Raw genomic sequence first — 26,812 nt, 5'->3', positions numbered from 1 at the left:
GTTTTACTATAGTATACTCACTGTGATCTGACACCAAACACAGTGAAGTCCAGTCAAGCCTTGATAACATTTTATAGTTTTGTGACACTTATCACATTTTGTCGGACAATTTCCTTCTACCCAGAAATGGTGCATTACCTGCAAAAGAAAAGTGTGGATATACATACAGTTACTAAATTAACAGGTACATGGCAAATTAATGCTACCCCAAACTTACATCAGTATTCTTTTTGGACTTCACATATGTTTTGATGCAAGATGCAGGAGCTCTTGAGACACAGCGTTCATGGACTGTATACTTGCAAACTGAAAAAAAAACACCCCATGTTACTAGATGTTGAGGCAATGGTGTTTCTGACTACATTCTTATGAAACAAATAACATTACCAGCATGCCATCTCTATATAATCAATCCAATCAGTCAATGAAAACTCAAACTAGACTGCTTTTTCCGTGGAATACAAAAAGCCAATTAGAACAGGAAATATTATGCAAGTGAGAAATCCAAGAATGCACTATCATTGCATAACAGGAAATGCTTAATTAAATCAGAGCTCACTAAATTTTTTCACAATAATTCTCAAATGACAAAAATATTAAAGACAAATTGATGACTGTCAAATGGTTTAGTGTCATTTGCCAGTAGAAGGAAATCTATATTTTACAAACCATAGGCATGAGAGCAGCTGGCAAGCACAAAAATAAAAGCCAATGAATTTATGTTGTCCCTTCTATTGACTTATAAATCTTAAATGGCTGATTAGTCCATTTTCAGATATCAATTGTTTTCATGCATTCCACGTAATCATCCCAACTTTAACTCTTACTTTCCCAAATGCTAATTCCTGAGAAGGTTTTGTTTCCTAACACCTTCACACCAGTTTTACATAACTACTATTGTTCACCAGGTCTGTAAAGACCACACTAGATGCATTTGGAAAACATACAAATGTCAGGGTACAATGCAAAACTTTCCTGACTTCAACTGTACAACTGTGCCTAGGTGAGGAAATGCTACAGCTTATATCCACATTCAATAGAGTCAACTATTAAAAACAGAATGGGTTTCTGCCTGCATGGTGTATGTCTCACGCTTTTGACCTCGAGAGCAATTAAGCACAAAGTACTCCTAAACACCTTGCTTGCACCTATTACACAAACCCAGTGGGAGGCACAGCCATTAATCAGACAAGCTGCAGGGAGTAACATTGTTGATTGGACCGTGGAGGGATGGTGAGGCCCCCTGCAGTTTTCTTTTTTTTTTTTTTTTCCTCCCACACAATCTAAAATGCAAATAATGAAATCTATAGCAATGCTTTGAAAATATATTGGAGAAGCAAGTAAGGTAGGGAAATACTGTAATAGTTTTGTAAGTAGACTCACTCCCCTTGCTGCATGAAGTAACTGAAAGGAGCATGTGGATGTTCTTCAGATACTCTGGGACTACTCATGAAGTAAGTGCCAAGCACAATAACAAATAAATTCTAAAGAGGTATATTGCAGCAGAGAAAATTACAGCTCTTGTAAGGCTGGTCTTTTTGGGGCAGTTTACTTTTATATAACTCATCTATACCTTTCTCATAACTACTGAAGAATGTGATCTATATTATCTGCTCAATAGAATTTTCTCTTTCAAACATATATGGGTCTTATATTTCTTCGCAAGGATTAAGTTTACATCAGTCTGACATAAAAGAATACTAAAGAATGTAACATTTCGAGATCTAGTAGTCAATTCAGCATTTTGTATATATATTCCAGACACTGTCATCAGCATTTATTAATCTGAAGTTATGCAATTTCTATTTGTTTGCATTTTAATAAATGTATCTCTCTCATTCCATAGCATTGTGAATTAAATTATGTGATATGAAAATGCATACGTGGAGGATTTACATCTGAATTATGATTTCAAGAGATCTGTGGCCCACAGAGGAGAGATAAATAGTCGATTACAAAACCCTCATTCATTCAGACGAATCCCAAATTAAATCAGTGAAACTGTACAGGCAGAAAGGTCCTGATCAGCTGTGATGGGCTATCTTTCATACCACAAACGTAGAAAGTAAGTTACATTAAGAAACTGATTAATTTATCAAAAATGTGAAAAAAGAACAATGAAAAGTGGCTTGATACCATCATGAGAAGAATACAGTGACTACTAAAGATCTCATTCATCTAATGGACCAGGGCACAACACAAACCAATCACTGGAACCATCTACCAGACATATTCAAATCAGAAATAGGTCTTAAAAAACATGATTAATCATTGGAACACACCACAAAAGAAAGATACCAATCATCCATCTCTTTAAACATTCAAACAGAGACAAAGTATGTTTTAGCAAGATTTGGTTTCTCAAGATACAGGTTATGAGCTGGTCAAACACAGATTATTAGGAGATACATAGATGTAACTCAAGGAATTGAACTGTAGTAACTGCATCTAATAGTCTAATGAAGGTCAAATTAGATGCAGTAGTTTTTCTGTGTTCCTTTACCTTAAAATCTATAATCAGTTAATATGTTAAAGGATGTCAAGACTAAGGTACATGATTACAAACCAAGTAAATATACGAAATTTCAGAAGCGTTACAGAAACGTGATTTCTGGGAAACTGGGATTTTGACTTTCAGAATTACAAAACAAGAATGCTGTGCAAAATCTGAATAAACAAATATGGCACTTAGATGCTAGTCAAGTTGATACCTATTAAAGAATACGAGTAACTGTTAATAAACTCAAAAGAGGAATAAGAAAAATATCAGGTTGAAACTTAAGCATGACGCTTGCTAATGGAGGAAAAAAAAAAAAAAAAAAGAGGCAGACTCCATAAGGAACTAATATGGAGAGCTATTACAATATAGAAAACTCCCTCAAACAATAGCAGTGAAAGCCCAAAATCCTGAAAAATTAAAGACAGAACCTTGAGCACTCAAGTACAGAAGGCAGAGGCAGAGACACCATTGTGTTGGCAATGGTATTGTACTAGGAAGCCACCAGTTCTTTGTTATGCAGCAAGCACAACATTTCTAGGAATAGACATGTATGCAAATGAACACTGAAATGCTTATACTCACAAGAACAGCAGAGACCTTGCTTGCCTACTCCGATTAGCATGTTCAAACAAAGATTACAGTAGGCAGGCTTGTTAAAGTGTTTCAGTCTCCATACATGCTGCCCATCATCTTTCACATTCTGCACAGGACATAAAAGAAACAGATTTCACTTAATAAAATAAACAATGAAATATATAAGTGCCAATAAAAATTGGAGATTGACTTAAGAACGTAAAAGACAAGCTGTTACTTCATTCAATACTCTACACCAGATCACAGTATAATCATTCTAAATACACAGGCAATGATATAATAAAAAATTATTTAGAAGCTCATAGACATCCATGTGTTTCAAAAACAATGCAGAAAAACACCAGGCTGCTGTCACCACCACAACACAATGCTAGCAATAAATCTAGGCTGATATTAAATTACAACCAGTATTAAAACTAACTAAAATTTGTTCTAGACTAATTCTAAACATAAAGGTGCTGTGGGTTAGAAGATAAAACTCCCCAAAATGAACAGCAGTAAGGATTTTTTAAAACTATGGAGTTATTCTTAATGACCCTTAGAACTAGGGACATGTATTAACACGTGAAGTAGGAAATCTAACCACACCACAATAATAGCTCGTCAGTTTTAATTTATGTTAATCTACTGCCGACAGTCTATCAAAAAGCAAGTATTTAAGGCTGAGATTTACATCCTGGATCTCTTCTCCAAAAATTTAAATCCTTACTTTAAGGCCACATTTTCCAGTTAGCTGTAGCACTATACTCAAACCTTGCATGAATAAACTATGAATTGGTCAACACTTACAACTCAGGGGCCCACTGTAACTTATGCATACAACTAATATATTATCAAATCATTTACGTTTATGAAAGTAAGCTTTCAGTTGCATGATTCTCCTCTTCCTTCTTAATGGAATCATTCTGAGATCTCACTGTTGTTAGAAGGTTTTTAAAATGATGTGCACTTGGCATACGTGTTAAATCCCAGGATTCTTGGCAAGTGTGGCCACCAGGCTTCTTTTTTGCCATCATCAGAGGTCTTGATTAAAAAAAAAAAAAAAAAATAGACTAGCCTACTGTAATATCACTCTATTTAAAAAAAAAAAAAAAAAAAAAAGTATTTATTTTTTCCAAATATAACAAACATCCATTAGAACAAAGGCAGTTAATGCTCTTAGCTTGAAATGGGCTGCAGTAGTTTGATTCTTCATTGTACATTACAGAAACACTATACTGTTCTTGGTCATTTTATTACCAAAAAGAAATTGTCACATAGCTAAAGGAAGCCACATCAACAGCTGGTTCTCATTCATTTTCTGCTTTCTCACATCAAACTGCTACTATCACTTATCATCATGTATATACAATATTCCTGACATATCATCAATAATATGACAGTTTTCACTGATAAGGACAGTTAATGTAAGTCAGTGGACATAAATTTTAATACAAATTTGGGTTTGTCCTATATTAGTATATACAGCATGAGTTATGTCCTTAAAAAAATAGTATTGCTGTATTCTAAGAGTTAGCTGTTAACTACAAATCGAAGATGATGAAGACTCCTTCATCCTTGTGGGGAAAAAAAAAAATCCTGAAGGAAAATCAGCACTCCAAGAAATTAAGCATGTTTGGTTCAGAGCCAGGTCCTAGCCAGAACACAACTTTGGATAATTCCTACAAATTACCTAAAAACAAAAGGAACTGAAATCAGGTGGAATATTGTTTTCTTAGCCTAAGTGGAGTTCCCCCAATATTATCAGCAGGAGTTCAAATACCATCTCTGTCAGCTGGGCAATGTCAGGGTCTCCTTTCTGCAGAAAGAGCAGAGCAGATGCCTAATGTGGGATTCGTGGGCTGACAAAGGGTGTGGAAGTTTCCCAATTTCCCCTGAAGAAGCAGAAATAGATTCTGCAGCTGTGGAGCACTAGAAGCCTGTCAAGCTCCTTCATGACTGTCAGCTGAAGAGGATGTATTTCATTAAATGGAGCACTGTAACTTCTATTTTTCTTTCCACCTTATTACCACCTTCCACACATTTTTAAAGTATTGTTAAACTACAACATAGGATGAGAGTTTCAAGTCTTCTGAAAGTAGACGATTATTCACTAGACAATAAAGACCATGTATATCTTTACGAGAAAATATAGTAAACAATGTACACTTTCTTTTTAATATTACTCAGGTCATCAACAGATAGAGTCATAAACCACAAGCACTTAAAATGCAAGTTGACCAGCTTTCCTTAGAAAAATATTTTCTACTTCTGAAAATTAACAAAAATTCATAATCTTTCATAAACTTGCTCCTCTTCCACATTAGTTTTATGTTACTTTTTAATTTTAATTTTATTTTTAAAGAATGGCCATTACATGAGAATATGTTGCTTCTTATTTGAACAGAACATATGGACTAACTTAGCTGGCATTTTCCTTATCAGAAAAACAAACAAGTCTTGATGTGGGTGTTCTGCCAATTAAAACACTTAGCTGTGTTACAGTCTGCAACTGATGCAAATCCATTACATAAACACAATGCACTTTTGGAAAATAGCAAATTAAATTTTTGCTCGTGCACTGCCAAAAATAAGCAATAAAGTGCTGCATATGATTATGCATGCACATAACTTTTTAAAACATTGCCAAGAAAAAAAAAAAGACATAATGTGAAACAAAGCCCCCTCAATGCAAGTCTGTAAGTATGAATAAAATCCACAATTCTGATACATCAGTGCATTTACTGACATTCACTCATTTTGCTTCCATATCCCAAGAAAGAGTTTAGAAACAAATAGTCATTAAGAAAATCTCAAAGCAGAGCAGGTACGGAAAACACTCTTCCTCACTTCATTATACATCACTGAAAATGAAGCCTCCATATGCCATACACAGACTTCAGCGCATAATGACAATAGTAACATTTATTTTTTTAACAACAGTTCTCTTAACTTACGGTCCTGACCCTTTTACCATGGATTTGATTGCCAAAAGGACCTGACCTTAAAAAGCAAGTCAACCATGAAAGAGCCAGCCTTAGAATTAGTGGAAAATTTTATGTAGTCACAGAATTTAGCTACACATCCCTAATCTGGTTTAATATTAACTTCAGCTTTTTATATGTTTTTAAATAAAGCTAAGCAGAGATCTTAAGGCTTCAAGCACAAAACTCAAGATTTTTAGACTTTAAAAAGGTAATGAAATCACTGATGAATTTTCATCCTAGAAAGTATCCCCTCTTACAAAAGCTGCAGAGTCTCTGAAATACCAGCAAACTCAGTCTTTTCTACGAGAAGAGCTAGTAACAAGCAAGCGAGGGAGAAGGATGTTAGCGAGTCTGCTAAGTTATTCTTTCACTGCCTACTGTTATTCTGTTTTCATTTATTTTAAACATGTTTACATGACTTGAAGACATTTTTATGACTGATCTTTGGGTATCGTTCAGTCAGTTGGAACGTGAGAAGTGTCCATTAAACCACGCAGCACTTCTTTTTAACACAAATGCAGTTATGTTCATAATTTCTTTGGTGGATTCTGGCAAAGAATTCAAGTCGGGTTTTGTTTTATTCAGTTTGATTTGGGGAGGGAGGGTTCTAAGTCTGTTCTGGTTCAGCTGGAGAGTGAGTAACCTCATTCAAGAGATGCGTTATTCGGGAGGGCTCCTCACTTCTAACTTCCGAGACACTTTGTGTGTGTCTGTGTGCATGTGTGCGGGAGAAAGGAAAAAAAAAAATCAATTTATTTTCAGCATTCATCCATGCACTCACCAGCGTACTATCCTGATCTTCTAGAAATGCTTAAGCATTAATATGTACGTGAGAAAATGACAACATAGAAAAGGAGACAGAGGAGGGGCAATTAATCTCTATAAACAAGCTTCATAATTAGCCACACTATGAAGTTTACCTGCCACTAAACTAGTAGTCACCTGTCATCTACAGAGACTGAAATGGTGCAGAAATTACACTTTAAATAATGGTAATTTTTTATACTTGCATGAAATACTATTTATTTCACACCCTATATACAGAACAGGTTAGAGTTACTCCTGACTTCTCCCGGGATTTTACCAACCTACACGTAAAAGGAAAAACAAGACTGTAGTAAGAAAAGACATTTGCAAACTACCTGCAAAGAAGTGGGAGCTAGCACAGCATAAAAGTAGACGGCATTGTCAAGGAGAGGTGAGGTGCACTTTTTTTAGCAGCTCCTGCTATGAAGTCTCACACAGCATTAACATTACCCCCTCTGCTGGCAACGCCGTGAAATGATGCTGCTAAAAATCACACCCGTTACCACTTAAGGTGAATCTGCTTCCCAGCTGGTAAGGAGCTGGCACAGAGAGGGTAAGCTACAGTTTCTTCTAGCAGGGGCTTGGTCCTGACCTCTGTAAATACGGAAATAGCATATGGCTCATCAGCACTTGAGCCTTTTAGAAAACTCATCTGCCAGACTTCAGACAGGACTTCTAAAAATATCACTGGGGACAACAAAAGGATAGATTGCCCTCGTTCCTTCTTGAATGAAAGAAACACAACTCTACTAAACTGCTTAGGTATTAAACAGTCATTTCAGACTTCAACCCAAGAGGCACTCCTCATGGTGCAACAGATCCCACACCAGACTTGCAAATGTTTACAAGTCCCCAGTTTGGTTCCGCTTTCACATACTCAGAGCTCAAAAAGAAAGACAACAATAATATACAATATAAGAAGACATATTTCCCAAGTGTGGATTCACACTCAAGTATTCCATCCCATATTTAATCAAAAAAGTTGAAAAAGAGTTACCCTTTTAAATTCTTTGACTGTAATAGCATAGTATTTGCTGCTCAAGGATCCAAAATAAAATTGTCAGAGTATTTCCTCCTGATTTAATTGAAGCATAGTCACACTTCAACACAAATGTGTTTGTCCCATTGAGATTTACCTTGATTTAAAAGGTGAAATGGGTTGAAAATTACATTTTGTGACTTAAAAGAAGGCATAGTCGCCTGGTTTCCGATTACTGATGATTTAACAAAGCATTTACTGTTGTTCAATTTCTCTCTCACTTTAGGGCTGCTTTCAGCAACTATACAGTACTGGTTACACAGTGCAACTCTGACATCTAGTGGCCAGTGAAGAAGGAATAAAATACTTTCCACTCCTAAAACAGGATTTTAAAAAAATATTAGCACTTTGTGAACTTGCAGTTTATACCTACTTCTTGTGCAATCATTGACAGAGGTTGTAGTAATGATCCACTGCAAGAGAAGCGAGACCAAAATATCTGTCATGGAATTACTTTAAAAGCGAAATCAAGTGCTTTTATCAGAACAGTGTGAAACAATACTGTACAAGTGAGGAAATCCTAGCAAAGAGAAGCATACAATTTTCATGGCAGACAAAAATCCTTAGAGGGAAACTGTCATTAAGTGTCATTTTGTACCCAGATTACAAAGGACATTTCAAGCAATGCTAGGAAAGTCAATGGGGTAACTAAAACTTCACTGACAATGTTGATCTACTTGAATTAACACATAATGAAATAAAAAGGTCAGAAACTTCAAAGGTTTCTACTGTGAAGCAGTATAATAAGTAGAACAGTGGTTTCTAGTATGCCATAGGCCACCTCCCAGAAGTGTAATTATCAACCAGGAGGAGTAAAAAACTCTACCTCATACATTTATTAGTAAAAAATAAATAAAATAATAAATAAAAAATAAATTTAGTAAAAAATTGCACCACATAACCATCCTCTATAATTACTTTGCTTTTTGTTTTCTGTTTTTTTTTTTTTTTTCCCTCCTTGAAATTCTCAGTTTTCATGAGAGAATTTCTTGGAACAACTTCCATGAAGCTGGCCCAACTAAACCTCAAAGTAAGAATTATGGATCTTAAAGACAAAAGTTTCAGTAGGTGCAATACAGAACACATTCAGCCATTGGTAAGTGGAAAAAGTGCAGTCATCCAGGTATAAATGTATTATACATGTATGCAATTATAAGGTCTTGTCTTGCAAAACAAATTTTCAAACAGTATCACAGCACCCTTAAAGAACCAATTAAGCTCTTGGATAAATTCCCTATCTTGTACTAAAATTATTTGTTTAGCACACTAATTGACTTGAAAAGCATTAATATAAGAATATATTGTTTCTATCCTGAAACATTCCTAGAGATAAAACTCTATTTCTAAATTCTACCTTCACAGCAACTCTAAACTCAAGTTTTAGGAGAAAATAGAAAGCTTAAAACCCAGTAAGATAAAATCAACTAGATAGATATGCTGATTTCCTAGAGAAGTTAGACTTATTTATGCTTTTTGTTACTTTATCTCCATGACTCTAAACTGCTCCAGCAACTTTTAAATTAATTTAGTAATCCCAACTAAGTTTGAGAGGGCACTAGAAGTTTCATGAAAGCCTAGAAAATGGGAGGGTGGGTTGGGTGGGCAGAAAGAGAGAAAGAGAGATCAGAAGGAAAGTCAGGCAGATTTCCTTGTTACTTATTTCAACTTGATAACAGCTGGCTGGCTAGTATTTGTAATAACAACTTAATGCTCCAATTTCAGAAGGGTATTGCTGATGAAGTCAGAGGGTAAAGACCACAAATCTGTTTAAGAATAGACTTTCTCTGACTTGTTTATTCTTTTATTTTTGTGTATTATAGTTTCATATTTTACTTAGGTGCTTCTTTGATTTTTTTATTACTGTAACTAAAGCATCTAATACAGTAGGTAATAAAAACTGATTAAAAGGCCTTAAATGTAACCGAAAACTTACTTATCTGACCTTTTTACATAGCCCTTAAAGGAAACTAAAGATTAACTACAAACAATGCAGCTGAAATCTGAAGGTACTATGACAATTCTTCAGCTGAAACAAATTATCATAGCTCCACTGATATTAGCATAACCAATTACAACAGCTGAGAATCTTGTATTGTACAAGCTCTATACAAGAGTTAAGTATATTACAGTAACTTAATGGACCCCAAACCAAAACAAATTAAAGATTTCACTGGCTTTTTTTTTTTTTTTTTTAATAAACTACAGTGACAAATTGTTGTCACTGTCATACTGGACAAGCTCTAAAATTGATCTCTCGGATTTAAAATTTCACCATTGCCTGAGTTCAGCATACAGCTAAAGCATAATTGGCTAAAGTTAAAAGAAGGTGAGAGAATTGTTTGGTTGGTTTGGGGTGGGTTTTTTTGCTTATTTTCAACATGCGAAGACTACCTGGACATGTCCAGGCAGCATAAGCCAGTAAGTTTTGCCCTTTAGTTTCACATACTAACCAGCCTGTGGAAAACTTGCAGATATCAGCACTTTATTACTTGATTACTGAGTCCAAAGGACTCTTACCTTACTTTTCATTATTATAACTAAAAGGAGAAGAGAAAGCCAAAAAGCAGAGTCCTGGGAAGCTGGGTTTGCAAAACCTAACAACAGCATGCAAAAAGAAATAACAGCATTCCACTAATATGAATGATGCACTAGAATGAAGAGCTTGGATAATACACCAGATGCCGTAAAAACTACCAAAATCATGCTATTCATTAACACAAAATAATGATGGATAGGCACTAGAGTTTTAACTTTCCCAATTTAACTTTTCAGTGTCCTAAAATACAATTATATTTAATCATTTATATCTGTGTACAAACAGAAATAGCAACTCTTTGCTGCTTTGATGGAAATTTAAAAATCTGGCTTTTCTCTACATATTATGCAAATGGTTTAAGAAATCAAGAGCACTTTTAAACATGAAAAGTGGGATCCCTTTTAGAGGATGGCATCATTTCCTAGTAAATCATTAGCAAATGACTAGCAGTTCAGCTTGTACAGTTCTGTAGGTAACTGACTTCATTCACAGTAAAGTAAAATATTAAAAAAACATTAAAAGTCACCCCATCCATTTTACTCCAACTTTCAACTAATAAAACTATGGTTATTGATCAAAATGGTATTTTGCATATCACCACAGTATTTTTTCACAACTGTACATTTATGTCTCTTCAACACATAAAGTACTGGGAATACTCTTGATGACAGAAACACTAATCCGTGCTGACAGCATGCTACAGAATTTTGATCACTGTTTACATATTTTTATTACTTCCACAGTAAAGCTATATGCAGCAAGATAAATTATCTAATAACTAGTAAAAATACTCGAAAGGATAAAGTGTCTGATAACATATATTTACATAGCTTCTTTCTAATAGTTTTTGCTTTAATATGAAAATAAACCTCTGCAGAAGGATATGCATTAATGTATAATGGAATTTAAGGAGTTTTAAGTTTAGAAAGAAAGAAGCGTAACTGAAAAATACTCCCATAACATCTACACTACCTGTCAGAAAAGAAAAATCGGTACTGAAAATGACTGTATTATCTGCTATATTGATTGTTTAAAGAGCATTTGCTGCCCTTTGTTTAGATTAATTCTGTGGAAAAAATGGAATTCAGCCTGACAAAGGTCTGTTATTTGATGACAGAGAAGTAATTTAACTTTTTTGTTACTCAGTCACACATACAGAATTAGGGAATTAATACAGTGATCCAAATGGTACTGAAAGTTATACTCAATTCAGATATTTATCTGGTAATTTGAGTGAAAAGATTTTGCAAGAATTTTAGATCTTCTCATAAACACACTGTTTTGTTGCATATTTCCCTAAGGAAGGTCTCAGTCCGATCATTCTTTGTGCAAATAAAATACCATAGAGCAACTACAGTAGTCTAGGTTTAGTTCAGACCATAGCAGTATATAAGGAAAGTATTATTTATTATTTCACCTCAATATCTGAAAAGTATTTCCGAAAAAAAATAAATAAAAATGTTTTCTCTCAAATAACAGAAAAACATTTGAAACATATGCTAAAATACACGTGCTCAAAATTAGCTCACATACAGGACAGCAGGTGGCACTGGCAACATGCCAGTGTTAAAACAGCTGTGTTGAACGGGTATAAAATTGATCATATTACATCTCTCTTATCTTTAATGTGAAGTTGTAAATGTACAGAACATAAGCTCTTCTTTTTATCACACACTATCCTTTAGTGTAAATGTTCTCTCTGATATTGCTATTTAGTATAGTTTACTAAGGTAGTTACAGAGACAGAACTATCTTCACACAGATGTATCATGATAGGACAAGAGCCAATGGGCAGTAACTGCTGCAGAAAAAATGCCACCTGTGTGTAAGAAAAAAGTTCTTTCCCTTGAGAACAATTAATACTGGGAGAGGTTGCCCACAGAACTGGTAGAATCCACCTCATTGGAATTATTCGGTATTTCGCTTGACAGGGCCGTGGATAACCTCATCTGTGGCCCTGCCTTTAATAAGAGGCTGGACTAGATGATCTCCAGAAGTTCCTTTCAACCTAGACTGTTCTGTGACTCAGTATGGTTAGGCCACACAACACAGCACCATGCTGAGACGTCTACGGACACTGCTCCAAGACAGATATAACATACACGTGGGCAGTAAAACATTCTTAACACATACTATTGCAGCTAGGAATTAACAATATGATGTTAACAGGATAAATAAATCAGCTTATTAGAGCTTCCAGCTCCAGAGATGGTTCATTTGGTGTTGCTTCAAACATGCCAATGTACTTCTGACTTCAAAGACACACTTCTGTTCTTTGCTTGTCATTCAGCCTTAGTAAATACAATAAAAGCCATTCTTTGTACAGGCCACAGAGAAACTAACCTGAGGGCCACAGCTGATATGCAAGCAGAAACTTGTCACTTTTGCTAATACTTACATTCTCTAATCCAAGGAGGACCAAGAGTGGGATTGTTGTCATTCCTCCTTGGATCCACTCTTCTAGAGAAACAGTGCCATCATGATCATAGTCAATTTCTTCCATCATTTCATGAAGGATCTAAACAGTTCAATGAAAAATTTCATAAATTCCATATTCTAATATAGCAATTTATTGTTAGAACATGTGCAGATCTCGAATTCCCTCATCCACATGCAAAAAATGAGGAACACATTTGTATGCCACCTGTAGCAAAATGAGTACTGACAGTTCAGCAAATGAAGTGTCATATTCCTATTTACATTTCATGATAACCTAAAGTTCCCAAACCAAACTCTATCCCCTGGTGTACTTACTATGTACAATACAGATAAGAGGTACTTTTATGAAATTTTCAGACAAACCAGTTGTTTTATAAACGTTAAATACTACACACACTGAATAAAAGCCTTAAACTCTAGGAAGAATGTTTCACAGATCAGATTTAATCAGAAAAAAGACTGAAGTGCTAATTAACAGTGTCATAGCAGAACACAGGCTATTATTATTTCTATCTTACTAACATACAGAATCACATGTTGACATAAAGTATCACAAAACGATTAAACACCATCTCTAGCAACATTAAAAACTTGTAATAAAACGGATACTTACTGGACTCAGTTCAGTAACATCCCATTCAAGGTATTCTGCAACGTGCATCATTTGAGCAATGATATTTTCCAGCTCCTACAGGTAAATGAAAAAGAATGATAATATTTAATGCAATATTATCATGACAAATTCTACTGCAAGCAGCTTATAATTCAAATATATGGAATTCAGTGACACTGTTTCATCAATGTTCCTAATGAATGTCCTTTACACAGAAAGCTGTCCCCTCTTAGATGAATCTGATTCACTAGCAAAACATCAGACATGGACCGCAAAGCATGCAGGGAGGTGAAATACAGCCCCACAACCAAAGGACATCCTCTGGGTTGAACATAGTAATAGATTCTTCCTTCCTAGTTGTCCATTCAAGCACTGGTTTCATGAACTGAAGTCCACCCTGTGATATAATGATGCAAGGTCCTTTAAATTCCAGCATTGTAACCAACTATTTTTTTGACAGCAGTTGTTTAATTTACAACTTTCTAATGGAAATAAGGCATAAAGTAGATGGTATAAACTAATACAGAAATACTTTCTTACCATTATATTGTTTTAATTTCCCTTGATCACTTATCACTAGTGGTCATCAATATTCTTATATACAATTTGGTTTGTAAACATGCTCAAATTCTTATCTAGAACGATTCTGAATTCTCATGTATATTTATTATGCACTAGTTATCTAATTCATATTTTGTTCCGCCTAAAACTACAATACAGTATTTATTTTATACCTCTATATAACTTTGCTTCCTTATGGGAATCACCTCATCTTCTTTACCAATTCACTCTATGCTGTCTTACTTCAGTCAGATACAAAAGAGGGGGGAGGAGGGGGGGGCGGGAAGAAAAAAGAAAGCTGCCAATAAAATACTTCTTTCTGTTAGCTAACAGAAAAAAAATAGTTACATTTTTAAAATGATTGCTGTATCTCTGATTTTCCTTCAAGCATTTGGTTGGAGTGCTCCTCAAAACTTTGTCTTTAATACTATTTCTCTGTTCTTAATGTCAGAACTTCCACGTTATCTCTCCACATACATCCACTGTGTGACTCATACCTTCCCCTTTTAACAAAGTCTTTACAAATGATGCTTTCATATATATCTCCCAGCAGCATACTAGAATTTTAGGAATCATATTAATGTGTCCCTTACAGTAATATGATTAAAAATCAGAAGACAATAGAATAGGACTCCATGAGAGCAGTGTCAGCATTTGAAAATGTATCCAGGTGTAGAAGCAGTAGCCTAATGCAAAAGAAAACTCACAATTTACTTTCACAATAGGTGACTTTTTATCGACTATAGTTTATACTGCTTCTATTAATTCAGGATAAATATAAACTTGATTTGGATTAATATACTTTTGTATAGGTGTGACACTATGACATACTCATACAATGCATTAAAATACATAAATAACATTACCGAACTATCCAGGTATCCATTCCCATCTGTATCATATAAGCGAAACATAACTAAAAAGGAAACAGAGAAGGAAACTGAGAAAACAGAATAACAACTTTATTTCATAAAAAACCCCACAACCCAAAACAAAACACTAAACAACCAAACCTGAGTCTGAAAGAAAGGAGAAACATTAACATTTTCCTTTAATGATCACACTACCTGTAGACCCACCGAACACTTCGTATTAGGTGAGAGGTTCACTCAGCAACTACCCTGCCACAGTTGCAATTGCATAGTGCAATTCCACCTTTTCCACATAATCACTCCAACAGCTAATTTTGCCCCTGAACTTAACTGATTCCTCCTAGAGATGATCCGTATATTCATGGTGAGTAACACCAAAAGGCCCTTCTCCATCATCTCACCAAACACAGGATAACACACAATTGGTCGGGCAAACATTGATAACTCTGCTTAAGTTACAATGCTATCCTACTCCCTTGGTTGCAGCTATCACTATTCAATAGTGATATTGCTTTAGAAATGCTTTCTGGCCAACTAAGTGAAATAGAGGATTTCTACTTGAAGTATCTAATGAGTCAAATCCAACAATAAACGTTCCTCACAGACTGCCAGCACAACTCCTCCCAGGACCAGACTCGCTTCATCAATTTGAAAATGTACTCCCAACATTTTGGGGAGCTACCCAGACTTGAATAGCTGAATATTGACAACATCCAGAAAGAATATCAACTTTCAAGTTTGAATCATTACTTGATTCCAGCCACAAGAGTGGGTATGTCCACAACTACCAAGATATTTCAAAGCAGCTTATTCAGCTGATCATACACTGCATCAGATTGCAGAGCAGAAACAAGCCTGAAGCTTTGGTAGGATTACTGTTAAAAGGCTAAAGATGAAAACCAGAAGCCTATGAATACCTCATTCTTCGTCCCTATGTTCTGGGACAGTCTGTCAGAGCTATGAAATCTAAACACCATCCCCTTCAAAAGTGCTCATTTTTATCCCCTAGAATTATTTTCTAAGAAGTGAGAAGAGAGCCTGTGTACAGGTGGTTCCAGGACACTGTAATGCCTTGACTGATAGCAAAAAACAAGCAATCTGCTTACAAACTGACTGATCTTTGGAAATGTAACATATGACCTATTCAACAGTGAACAATCCCACCACATTGGATCCACAGAAAATGCTGCTACACTCCAATAAATTCTGCAAGCAAAGGTTATCCCAGTTTTCAGAAAACAATGAGAAGAGGAAATTCTTAGCAATTGGAAGTAAAAATCAGAAAGAATTTTATTATTTTCAATTTACAGCAAAACATATTTAACTGTTATATGTATTGGCATGCTTCCCTTATATACCCCATCTTATTCCCAGGTTGTTCACCTAACTGTGGGGAATAAAGGTAAGTAGTATACTTCTCTACCACTTCAGCAATTTTTGCAACTACATTGCACTGCTTTTAATAGCTGTAATACAAGATTTAAGATATTTACTGTAGTCCATTGCTTCAAGCTACAAAGGTCCATTATTCATTAGTTATAGGCTAAGAAAAGCCTATAAAACTATCTTTCTTTGCCTGTGAATTACATAGCAGAAATGTTTCAGTATAAAACAACAGTTAATGCTAAAATCCACCAGAGATTGGTACTGTCCCTGATAGTACATTTTCTACTAAAGCTGCTCAGAACACGGCAGCTAATATTATCTGGCAAAGGTACCATTAAGCATTCACAGTTTCCATAGGGATGAATCACTGAATCACTCGGTGATAAAGTTCAAATCATTTGGTTCTCCTTCCTCCTCCTCTGTGATTGTAATACACTGGTTGAAAGAATATTCTACAGTTATCATGAAAGCAAGTTTTAGCATCTCCCCGATCTTTACACACTCCAGAGAAGTAGTGCTTACAGCTTTTTTTTTTGCTTCCTTTAACATAAATCAGTATTTCTAATCAGTCATTTAAAAACAGACATTAGCATAATTATAGCTGTTTCACCTTTATAGCAAACAAAGTCTCTCCGATTACATATACATTGGGTAGTGAAAAGGCTCAATCTAGGCTCTTGGCTAGACTGAAAAACTATGCTACTGGTGCGGCATGCAATCTTTTTTCTATTCATACCCTGCTAAATATTCATGTTCTTGCTGATTTACACACTCAAGGAGAAAAAACAACACAAAATGATAAAAACAACTGAACAAAAGTTCTGATGCAAACTACAGAGCTCAAGTCAATCTTTTTTATTTCTTTTTCCATCTCCTTACCTGACAGTACTGACTGGCCACTTGACTTCTGTTACTAGACTGCATAACTTATGTAAATAATTAGAAGCATATTAAAATAAAATTACCAAAATGAGGTCAGCTGCCACACTGCTATACTTTGACCTGCAACCTCTGGACTTCTAATCTTGCATACGACAAAAGGTGGCATCCCAGAAATTTCAAAAGTTCAAAATTATGTTCTTTTAAGAAGAAATTAGGGAATTCATTCTCAAAAACATATGCACATACAAGTGCTGAATGCACTTTGTATTTTCACCAGTGCATGTACTTTGAATACTGTACAGCCTATCAGTCTCCACAGAAGCTTGCATGTCCAAGAGGTGCATAGCAGAGCAAAAAGACAGACTATAACTAATCATGTTCCTGCAAAAATACAAAAGAACAGTACAGCATTCTTGAAGCTTCTGTTGGAATGGAATGAACAGAAACAGAATAACCTGGAGACAGTCTTGGTAAGAGAAACTGTCAAAAAAAAACATAGCTCATAATTCTTGGAGTTTCTGTTCATAATAGCAGAGAGATGTTTGAGTACTTGTAAGCATATTGTGTTTGTAAAGCTATGGTACGTGTGGAGGTCATATGCCTCCTCCACACCATTTATGTCTAATGCCCTTCATACTGCCTCCTGGCATTCCTCTGAACAGTTTCACAAGAAATACATATCTGGTGTTCATGGTTATACCGATAAAAAACACATACAAATTGAGGAAAGCATTGGGCTGATAAAGCCTCATATAATTGTGAGCTAAAATAACTTCTGTTATTATGGTCATTTAAGGAAGAAAAGTTGAGCTATGAAACACCACCCTTCCGTTCTTAGGAAGTACCCTGCATATTTCTAAGTGTTCTTTCTTACACATTCAAGAATCAGTGTAGACACCAGCAAGCAAAGCTTGGTACATGTGGAAACAACATGGAGAGCAGAAAACTCTTTCTGTGGATCAAGTCTACAGGTTGAGCCACAGAGTATGAAGGTACTTAACAATATAGATACACCTTGAACTGTTTTCAGTATGACCTTAAAAAGAGAACTTAAATTATTCCAATTCACCTCTGTTAGGAAAGTTTGAGATAGGTTTTATATTCAGGCCATATATAGTTTATGAATAATAGATATGCTGAGCATCTCAAACAGGTGAAGTTTGCACTGCTAAGACCTTTGGAAATATACTGTTAAGAGAATCCATTTATCTGCTGGAATATTTGTAAATCTATGGAAATCCAGAGATCATATAGATCCAAAACCTAACCCTTATTTCCTCTTAGTGTATTTTATCTTTAAAAAATCTCCAGCTTGTATCAGATGTTATTTGAAGGCACTCCTTCCATGTTCTGCTTGTGATGACTCAAGTTTCCAAACACAAAGCTATGATTAATTTTTTGTCAACAGAAAAAAAATTCATTATTTGAGACTATTATTAATATTAATGTTGGCAACTCCAGAATAAGAGTTTTTCACTCCAGGGCTAATTTATAATTTACCTTACAGCCACAGGACCTACTGTTATGATTTCAGACAAAGGGTTAAATTATACCATTATAAGAAGAATTCAATTGTAAGGACAATTCAAGTAAAATCAACAGGGAATTCTGCACACTAATGGTACAGTATAAGCCAAAATTTAGACACTAAAAAGTGGCGATACGTGGTATATTTCAACTCCGTATGACAAAGTAGAAAATAAACTTATATAATAACCATGTCCTTAATTATAAGTAGTAAATGCAAATGATCTTGAATATAAAAAACAAGTACCATACATTTATTATATAAGGGTCTCTCACTCCTAAATCATATAAATCACGCATAGCCTTTTGCCTATGCAGTTCCTGTTGCAGGAAGTTCATGGAACATCCCCTAACAGTAAAATCATCATGTGTTCGTCTGTCTCTCCCCCTTTTCATTGTACCAATGCCTGACACCATGGGAGGAAACTGATCTCCATTTCATGCTACGGTTTGGGCACAGAGCTCTTCAGAGCTCTGATAAGGCTTGCATAACTTGCTACCATGAAACAGTTGTATTGCAAGCTGAATTCAATCCTAGTATCTTAGTTTTCCTGTGCTCGTGTTCTGAATGCACATTCATGCATACATCCTCATATTCTAATCATGTGATACCAAACTGATATTACCAAATGTGGGGAAAGCTCCTTATCATCTTTGCTGAGGCAAAGGTATCGGTGATCTTACAGTACAAAATTGTCACTGTAGGATAATTACAGGTAATTAAACATCAAGATACTTCAACAACATGCAGTCATGTAACCTCGTAATGAATTTCTTAGTCCAACAGAAGCAGCCTATTGTTTGCATTTGCTATCATACTATTTACTTTCCTTTCCATACAGTATTAGAGCCTGATCTCACAGTTCTTTTACAGACCAGCTATGCATATTACAGTATATTTGGTCTCAGTAAGGTCTATATGATTAGACTGACTCTTTATCTATCGGGAACAGTGGCTTCTAAAATTCCGTAATGGGGAAACACATGGTTTCTTTTTTTCTCCAACGCACAGATCAAACTCTCAGCTACATTTTGAACAGGTAGAGGTGTTGGGCTTTAATGAATCAGGCCCCTAATTAAAAAAATCAAGTAATTTCTGACTTCCAGTGACAAACACTCATTCCCAACAGTGGTGCAGACTTTGACCAATCTTGGCTTTTCTGTATTTACTAATATTATAAAGTCCATGGCATATATTAACAACTATTCTTTGTGCGAATTAGCTAATTTTCTACAGATTAGTCACTACTTCTATGTATCTCTAAGCATCCTCAGTATATTTCATCTGTTTTTCTCAGATCTGATACTAATCAAGAGATGACAGTACAGAAAGCATTGTTTTAACTGCAGAATATATGAAACTTACCCCCTACCTTAGCGTGTGCTAGATAGAATTTAGATAAAATATCATTAAATTAATACTATTAGCAAAAATAAAAGACCCCTTCTGCAATAATGGTCACCTAGAACCGTATTTTCATAACACAGACAGTCAAAACTGAGTCTTAAACTCAGAAAATTTAGAAACAATTTTTGATGACTTATTGAAATAAATACATAAAATTAACTTAAATAACATACATTCTAGCTTGTCTTCAGGTCTTCCTCTTTCTAGCAGTGACAAATAGCAAACAATATCTTTCAGCTGGATCATGTCTGGTGAATGTAAATTGGCAGGAGTAGGAGGTCGAGATGTAGAAGTACCTTTGTTAAGTCTCAGACCTGGAAATAACACATAGCCTTTGTTACTCAACATATGAAATAAGCAGAAAATTAAAATACAACTGTTGCATACATGCGTCTTAATTTTATGTGAATCTCAGATGACTTCTTAATTTAAATAATATAAATGTGAAGTTTTAAACAATTCATGTTCATAGTTTATCCAGCAAAGCCAGAATTAAAATGTTAATGAAGTTTTAAAATGTTGTACAGATAAAAGCAAACTATTTAAACATGAAAAAAATCAATTATGGGAATGGCAAAATGCCTTTTTTTTTTCTTCATCTGATGTCATCTGACTACAAAAAAATTTGGTGAATATTTTTACTCTGCTACATTACATGCTAATTTAAGTATTAAAACAATCCCTGCTCAATGCTGCATCCACTTCCTTGTGCTTCTAGAAACTTCATCAAACTTACAGATTGACACCAGCTACATGAATTGAGGATGTTCTAGTGTCAGAGACAACTCTGATAATACCCAAGTGTGTAGTTTTCCCAAGAACACAGCCAGATATGTCAGAGCAACACATATTTCAAACATGGATGCCTCAGCCACGGAATATTATAAAAATAAACAGAAAGAAGTAATAGTCATAATAATTGCTCAAACATTGTGATCAAGAGCAGTTCCAGTGTACCACTTGGAATAGAAGTTTCAACATTGCCAAACTCCTTGTTTCAAGAGAACATTGATATTCTGGTGATATTACTGGAATCTGCAGGACCAATAGACTGAGGAAAAAAAGGGGAAGGACAGAAGAACAGAGAGAAAGCAGTAATAAAACTTCCTTTATAGGTTTTTTACATTTCTCACTGACTTTAGTGATGTTAAAGATGAAACTTTACAAAACGATTTAACTGTTCTTAAATATTTTCTATAACTGATTCAGAACAGATTTGTCATTGCACAAATAACCTGCATACATAATTTCTCTCATCCATTTGTCTAGGACAAGTTAATTACTGTAACAAATGGAAACAATTCTGGTAGGTTTTTTTTCCTCTTATTTTTATCTTGAAAAACTTCATTTACAATCTGAAGACATTTTCAAAGGCCTACTGAGGTACGTGTTAAAAAACAGTAATTCAGTAAATAAGAGCAAATTGGCATGCAGAAAATGTATCTTTGAATCAAGTTCATGTTCATGGTTTCAGGAAGATAATAAATGCTGAAAGTAAATATTTAAATGAATAAAATATTTAATAGGGCAATGTTCTACTAAATGCACTTGTGTGTTGGTTAAGTGCCCTTAGAATTAAGATATTATAAAATGTTAATCAATTAAGATGCTATATTTAATCACACAAGCGACACAAATAGTTCACATTCAAGTCTTACAGGAATCTTACACACAGAATAAGAAGTATTATAAAACGTGGGCTAACTCATCTCAAAGTACACAGACCTGAAATCCAAATGAAAAGGCATACAAATTTTAAGGTATCTTTTAGCTTATCATAAACTGCAAGGCACAGGTTGAAGTATTATTTCTTTATCAGAGGTGGGAGAGGCATGGTTGCAATGTGTTGACTTACAGATGACTTATATTGCTGCTGCTTACCTGGCATCTGTTTCCATCTCTCTTCAGACACCTTAACTGAAAATACAATTTATAAACAGACATGAGTGGACCAAAGTTGTAATTTGAAGACACCTAATCTCCATATAGAGAATTCAAGTGATTAAGTACCCACTAAACCATTTGGTAAGTCACTCTTAACACTTGATTATCCCAGCTGTTCAAAATATGCAATTTATTTCATTAAATTATTCTAGTTTCTGCTTTTAACTACTGGATTTTGATAGTGTTCCCAAACTGCTAAAGTGCTAAATTTGATACTTCAAGTTAGGAAGGTAATCTTAAATATCTTCTGCAAATTTTCTCCAAAAGTTTTAAAAATTGTCCAAGTTGACAGTTTTTAACACTACTTTGCATGGAAGTATTTTAACATGTTAAATCCTCTGAATTCAGAATTACTTTTAATAAAAATGTTCAGATCAGCATGAAAATTTCAAACTGTATTAAAGGAGTTCCTTACGTTGGGATGAGAAATACTGATAACACTTATAGGACATCTAAAATATTAGTAGCTGATAAGTATGTAGAATTATTAATAGCAGTATTGCACCTAGATAATTAAGAGAAGCAGCAGTAACTGGGCACAGAAGCTGTAGAGCACCAGCAGGAACCTCCTGCATGAAGCTCTGAAGGTTTCTCAGTGTTTATACAGCAGAACAGGCGGCAAGATCATGTAACCACAGCAATCTGATTAGCATTAACGTGACAAAGACTGTCCACTTGGTGTCTCAGCTGCATCATTATTGTGAATTAAAAAGATGAAACAATTTAATTTCACAGTATTTCTTGTTCATGACTTAGTTTCTCCAATTTCACAAATATCAGAAGAAAAATATAAATCCATATAGTTTCAAATTCCATATATTTATAGATAATAGAAGTAAAATAGCAGGGGGAGGGAACCCTCTTATATTACTGTGATTTTATTACTTACCTCCAGAAAGGTGCTGGGGCTTGTTTTTTATTAATGGGCTGCAGTGAGAGATTTTGTTGCTAAATGATGTAAAAAGATGCTCAGTGAAATCATCTGGTAACTCTGCCTCCAGAAAAGTCTTCATGAACAGCTTGAACCCCTCTAAATCAATCGTCTAGAGTAAAGGGGGGGGGGGGGGGGGGGGAAAGTATTTTGAATTGTTTATTTTGCAAAAACTTTCATACTAATCCATCAAATAATATTCTGTTGACAAAAATTTTATATTGTCTTTGAAAATATTGATTACTAAAGATACAGCCTAGCATACCTATTCTTAAAAGTGACTGATTATTTAATTATTAATTTGAAAACTCATAGTATTGCTACAATAGCCCAGAGCACAGCACAAGATAGCCCAGAGTAAATTCAGAGCACTTGTATCAGGACCATGAAACTAAGTTCCATGCTCTCTAGTTTCTTGATTAGAATATGGCTTAACAGCACATACAAAACTGCAACCAAAGGCACCTATGGAGCTCACAGGGATGTACCTAATAAGTCTTATATTTTCCCGTAATTAGGCAGAAAACAAGCATGGGATTTTTGGATGCCTAAGTCAGGGAATTGAAGGCCTCCTGTCTTTTCGTAGGTGGCAACATGTTTTGCTCATATTTGTCAAAAAGAAACTAATCACCTTGTCTTAAATAGGTTCTAATAATCAAATGAGAGTGCTGAGACACACAACATTTTTTTTTTCCCCCGTAAGTAATGTTGTTGATTTGAAACATTTGCCATTTAGTTTAATTTGGTTTTGCTTTTGCCAGCAAGCTAAGAGCTGATTAATGAAACTTCATTCTTGATTTCTCCTGGTAAGACAGCACTGTCCATTTTAAGTAATAAAATGAATCACAGAATATCTCAAGTTGGGCCCCATAAGTATCATCGAGTCCAACTTCCTGCTCCTCACAGGACTACATAAAACCTATATGACTAATCACATCGTCCAGACACTCCCTGAACTCTGACAGGCTTGGCGCCATGACCACTTCCCTGGGGAGGCTGTTCCAGTGACGGACCACCTCTCAGTGAAGAACCTTTTCTTTTTGTCCAGTCTAAAATTCCTCTGATGCAGCTTCATTCCATTTCCTCCTGTCCTGTCACTGGTCACCAGAGGAGAGATCAGCACCTCTCCCCTTCGCTGCACCCCTTGAGGAAGGTGCAGACTGCAATGAAGTCACAGCAGTGTAAAGCATTATGATCCCATTTTATCCTGCTAATACAGGACCACTAAACATAAAGGTGTCCTGAAACATATCAAGAGAGCTTAAGACAATTTCAGTTTTACCTCAGAAATAATTGTGACACAACTACTTACTTCATTGTGCATACTTATCAGTGATGCGACTCAGTTACATATGTGATTTTGAAACATCTTATCAATCATTAATCTGTAAAACAGTGCTGCTGTGTTTGTTTCTAGATCAAACAGGAGAGCAACTTTTCACCGTTAAATAACTGTGGGATAAGGCCACATTATAGCACAAAATCAACCTGAAGAAATTTCCCCATGCTTCAGGAAGACTCCATTTCTCCATAGAAAACTCTAGTGAAACTCCTTTAGTACATCACAGTGAGTACAGCATTAGGAGGGAAAAGACTAGCAAGAAATCAGCTTGAAGCATGCCAGAAAATAAAACTGGAATGAAAGTTTTAAAGTACCTTAGTGACTTTGGAATCTGAGTCACAGTTTAATTTTTACAATTACTTTAATATAATTTCAACCTGTTGGAGCAGGGATTTCTCTCCCCCTGTCTTTTTTTTTTTTTTTTTTTTTTTATATATTTATGAGATGTAGAAATTTTATTTTCACATGAGATAAGGTGTTTCCCATTAAGGTCAGGACCTAACTGCCCCCAGGTAATGTTTTAAATGTGCATCACTGTCTTTATGAGGGACCAACAACACAGATTGCAAAATTTGACCGATTCTGTGCAAGTCATTATTATTAGGAATGCAAACTTGGCAAGAGGGTATCTATGCTGAGCTTCTAATCCAGAACACCTCATTTGAGAAAGCAGTTCAGTGAAACCAGTAAAACTCTCAACTGTGGAACAGAAAAATAGCAGAGAGTGAAAGAAGATTGCCTCCACAAGGCTCAAACTGGGTGTAACATGGAAATAAACTTGAACATGGATTCACTATCTTTGTCTCATCATGGAGTTTCAGCCCCTCTCTTCTACTTTGGTAAATCATACACTACTTCACTCTTGCTACAAACATGTTTTTCCTCAATAATAAAGTCACTCACATTTTATTCACTGTTTATAAACCATGAAACCACAATACCAAAGGATTTATATCAACATCCAAGTAAATCGGTCATCAGTTTACACTACAAAAATATATTTTTTATCTGCAAGCATAACAAATACATTAATTGCTAAATCAACTAACTTTATGTGAAATTGCTTTGTGAGATTGTTCATTAATGAAACGTGTCTGCTATTTCGCTAAATTACATAGAAAGAGGAATAACTAAGTGACAAAGGAAAACAGAAAAATAAATTATAATCCCATTTAAGTTATGGTTTATGGATGGACATGTAAAACATCTCTGTTATACATAAAGCTTTTTTTTTAATTACCTTCTCTGTGGACTTTATGTATATACTGCTAAAAATATTCCTTGAGTTTACAGCTATCTTAGATTTTTAAACTGCTGCCTGAGTGAGATCGGTCCACCACTAAATCCCTAATGGTACATTTTTTCCATTTACTGGCTCAGAATTATGCATGGGTAGAGATCTGGATTAATAAATAAGGTTAAAAGGATGTGTTTCCTCTGAAGACTCTCTTTCTCAAAGATATTCAAACTTTTCAATATTTTCTAAAGACGGTTAGTTTATTATTTACCCCAGTGTCCTCCAAAGTAAGCGTTCCAAACTGACTTGTATTTTCTGGCCAGGAAAGACAACAGATATGAAAGTAACACATGACTTGGCTGCCATGTCCATTTATTATATTTGACACCCTGACTGTCACTGATTAGGGTGCTCAACAGAGGGAAAAAAGAAAGTGGATGATTGTTCTACAGGGTTGTTCTACAGTCAGATTCTTCAGCTGAAAGTGCTTTATCCTCTGCCCTAACATGCTCTGTGACCTGTATGCCTCCTGGGAAGCAGCAACATTCATACAACCAGAGTTCAGACGTTGCATGTATGAAAGCTTTCAAATGATGCTGAAAAGTAGGTAGGTGCTCGTAAGTGACTTGAATACACAACAGAAATGTTTATAATAGCCCAAAATGCAGATGCAAAACCACACGCTGTATCAAAAGAATGTGCAACAACAGTCCTGCCTAAAGGAGATCTGTGTGTAGAGTCCTTTGATTAGGTTCTTGCCTGTATGAAAAACCCACAAAATTGGTGATTCCAATACTCCATAGCTGAAAAAACATTTGCAAGAGGACCTAACATACTTGGTGTAGATTATCCTATTAGAACTGAGCTGTAAAGTAATGCAGCTATTTCTGGAAATTTGTTTTTGAATATGTATATACAGTAAATAAGAGAACTACAGCAGATCTAGGAGTAGTTTAGATTATCCATCTGACTTTCCAGTAAGAAAGGTGTGAACTTTCAAAAAAAGGCTCACTTGAAATTAATTCCATGTTTTCTCTCTCATTTCTTTCTCATAATATACACAAGTCATTACATAACCATAGAAAAAGGGTATGTTTTCTTAAAAGAAATCCTGTGAGGACCACTGTAGAAGTATTATAGGTGTTAAAGTACTATCACCAAGTAGAGGTTTTAGTATTGAGTATGGTTCATTTAGAACAGAACACTTAAAGATGCAAAACATTTGCTC

At 35.1% G+C, this 26,812-nt stretch overlaps 1 protein-coding gene across 6 annotated transcripts in view; it reads right to left on the bottom strand.

Annotated features, from left to right (window-relative positions):
• Positions 1–26,812, bottom strand: part of DGKB (diacylglycerol kinase beta) — a 397,600-nt gene that overhangs the window by 242,364 nt on the left and 128,424 nt on the right. For all 6 annotated transcript variants that reach the window (XM_032991591.2, XM_042802008.1, XM_042802011.1 and 3 more), the window contains 9 exons: positions 22,964–23,117; positions 22,012–22,047; positions 20,304–20,444; positions 14,922–14,971; positions 13,495–13,569; positions 12,841–12,960; positions 3,083–3,200; positions 218–306; positions 22–138 (listed from right to left, as the gene is read on the bottom strand). In XM_032991591.2, coding sequence (XP_032847482.1) covers positions 22–138; positions 218–306; positions 3,083–3,200; positions 12,841–12,960; positions 13,495–13,569; positions 14,922–14,971; positions 20,304–20,444; positions 22,012–22,047; positions 22,964–23,117 — 900 coding nt within the window. The remainder of the gene's footprint in view (positions 1–21; positions 139–217; positions 307–3,082; positions 3,201–12,840; positions 12,961–13,494; positions 13,570–14,921; positions 14,972–20,303; positions 20,445–22,011; positions 22,048–22,963; positions 23,118–26,812) is intronic.

The sequence above is a fragment of the Tyto alba genome, unplaced genomic scaffold (genome assembly GCF_018691265.1).
Source record: "Tyto alba isolate M040663 unplaced genomic scaffold, T.alba_DEE_v4.0 Super-Scaffold_38, whole genome shotgun sequence".
Taxonomy (NCBI): domain Eukaryota; kingdom Metazoa; phylum Chordata; class Aves; order Strigiformes; family Tytonidae; genus Tyto; species Tyto alba.
The sequence above is the reverse complement of the archived record's forward strand: the minus strand, read 5'-3'. Positions and strand labels throughout refer to the sequence as shown.